This window comes from Camelina sativa, unplaced genomic scaffold, assembly GCF_000633955.1.
Source record: "Camelina sativa cultivar DH55 unplaced genomic scaffold, Cs unpScaffold06755, whole genome shotgun sequence".
NCBI classification, from domain to species: domain Eukaryota; kingdom Viridiplantae; phylum Streptophyta; class Magnoliopsida; order Brassicales; family Brassicaceae; genus Camelina; species Camelina sativa.
In genome coordinates this window covers 1-490 of record NW_010927830.1, presented here as the reverse complement: position 1 = coordinate 490, position 490 = coordinate 1, and the positions used below count along the sequence as shown (strand labels likewise).

Below are 490 nucleotides of genomic sequence, written 5' to 3'. Positions count from 1 at the left end.
TTCTCTAAATGCTCACTTGATCATCCCTTGGCAAGCTCTGAACGGTATCCGACCATCTCCCTGGCGAATGCTCGCTACTGTTAGACGAGAATGGTGCTTCGGCCCTTGCATCCCTCACCATTTTCAGCACCTCTCTCATCACAGGCCTGTTTTCTGGTTGAATGGTCACGCAAACCGTTGCAATACTTAAAAGTGCCTGAAGTTTCTCCTCTGATGCTTCGTTGCCTGAAGAAGTCGGTTCCTCGCCTGATTCAGTCTCTTCCTCTCTCACTGCACGCACCCATCTAGAGATATCTGACCCGTATTCTTGAACAAGGTCCTGGAACGGTGTTCTACCTGTTAGAAGCTCAAGAAGAAGAACCCCGAAGCTATAGACATCAGCTGGCTGTGTAGAGGCTTTCCTTGGGTCTCTGCACTCTGGAGCTTTGTAAAAGAGAGAGACTGCGCTTGTTTCTTCAACCGAGTCAGGGTCATGGAGAGTGCTGAGGCC

General features: G+C 50.0%; 1 protein-coding gene across 1 annotated transcript; it reads right to left on the bottom strand.

Annotated features, from left to right (window-relative positions):
- Positions 1-4: 4 nt before the first annotated feature.
- Positions 5-484, bottom strand: LOC109131864 (inactive leucine-rich repeat receptor-like serine/threonine-protein kinase At1g60630; the record flags this gene model as incomplete). The annotated part of the gene is made up of 1 exon (XM_019243040.1): positions 5-484. A coding segment is annotated over one exon (480 nt), but the record flags the coding sequence as incomplete, so codon positions are not given.
- Between the last annotated feature and the right edge of the window lie 6 nt (positions 485-490).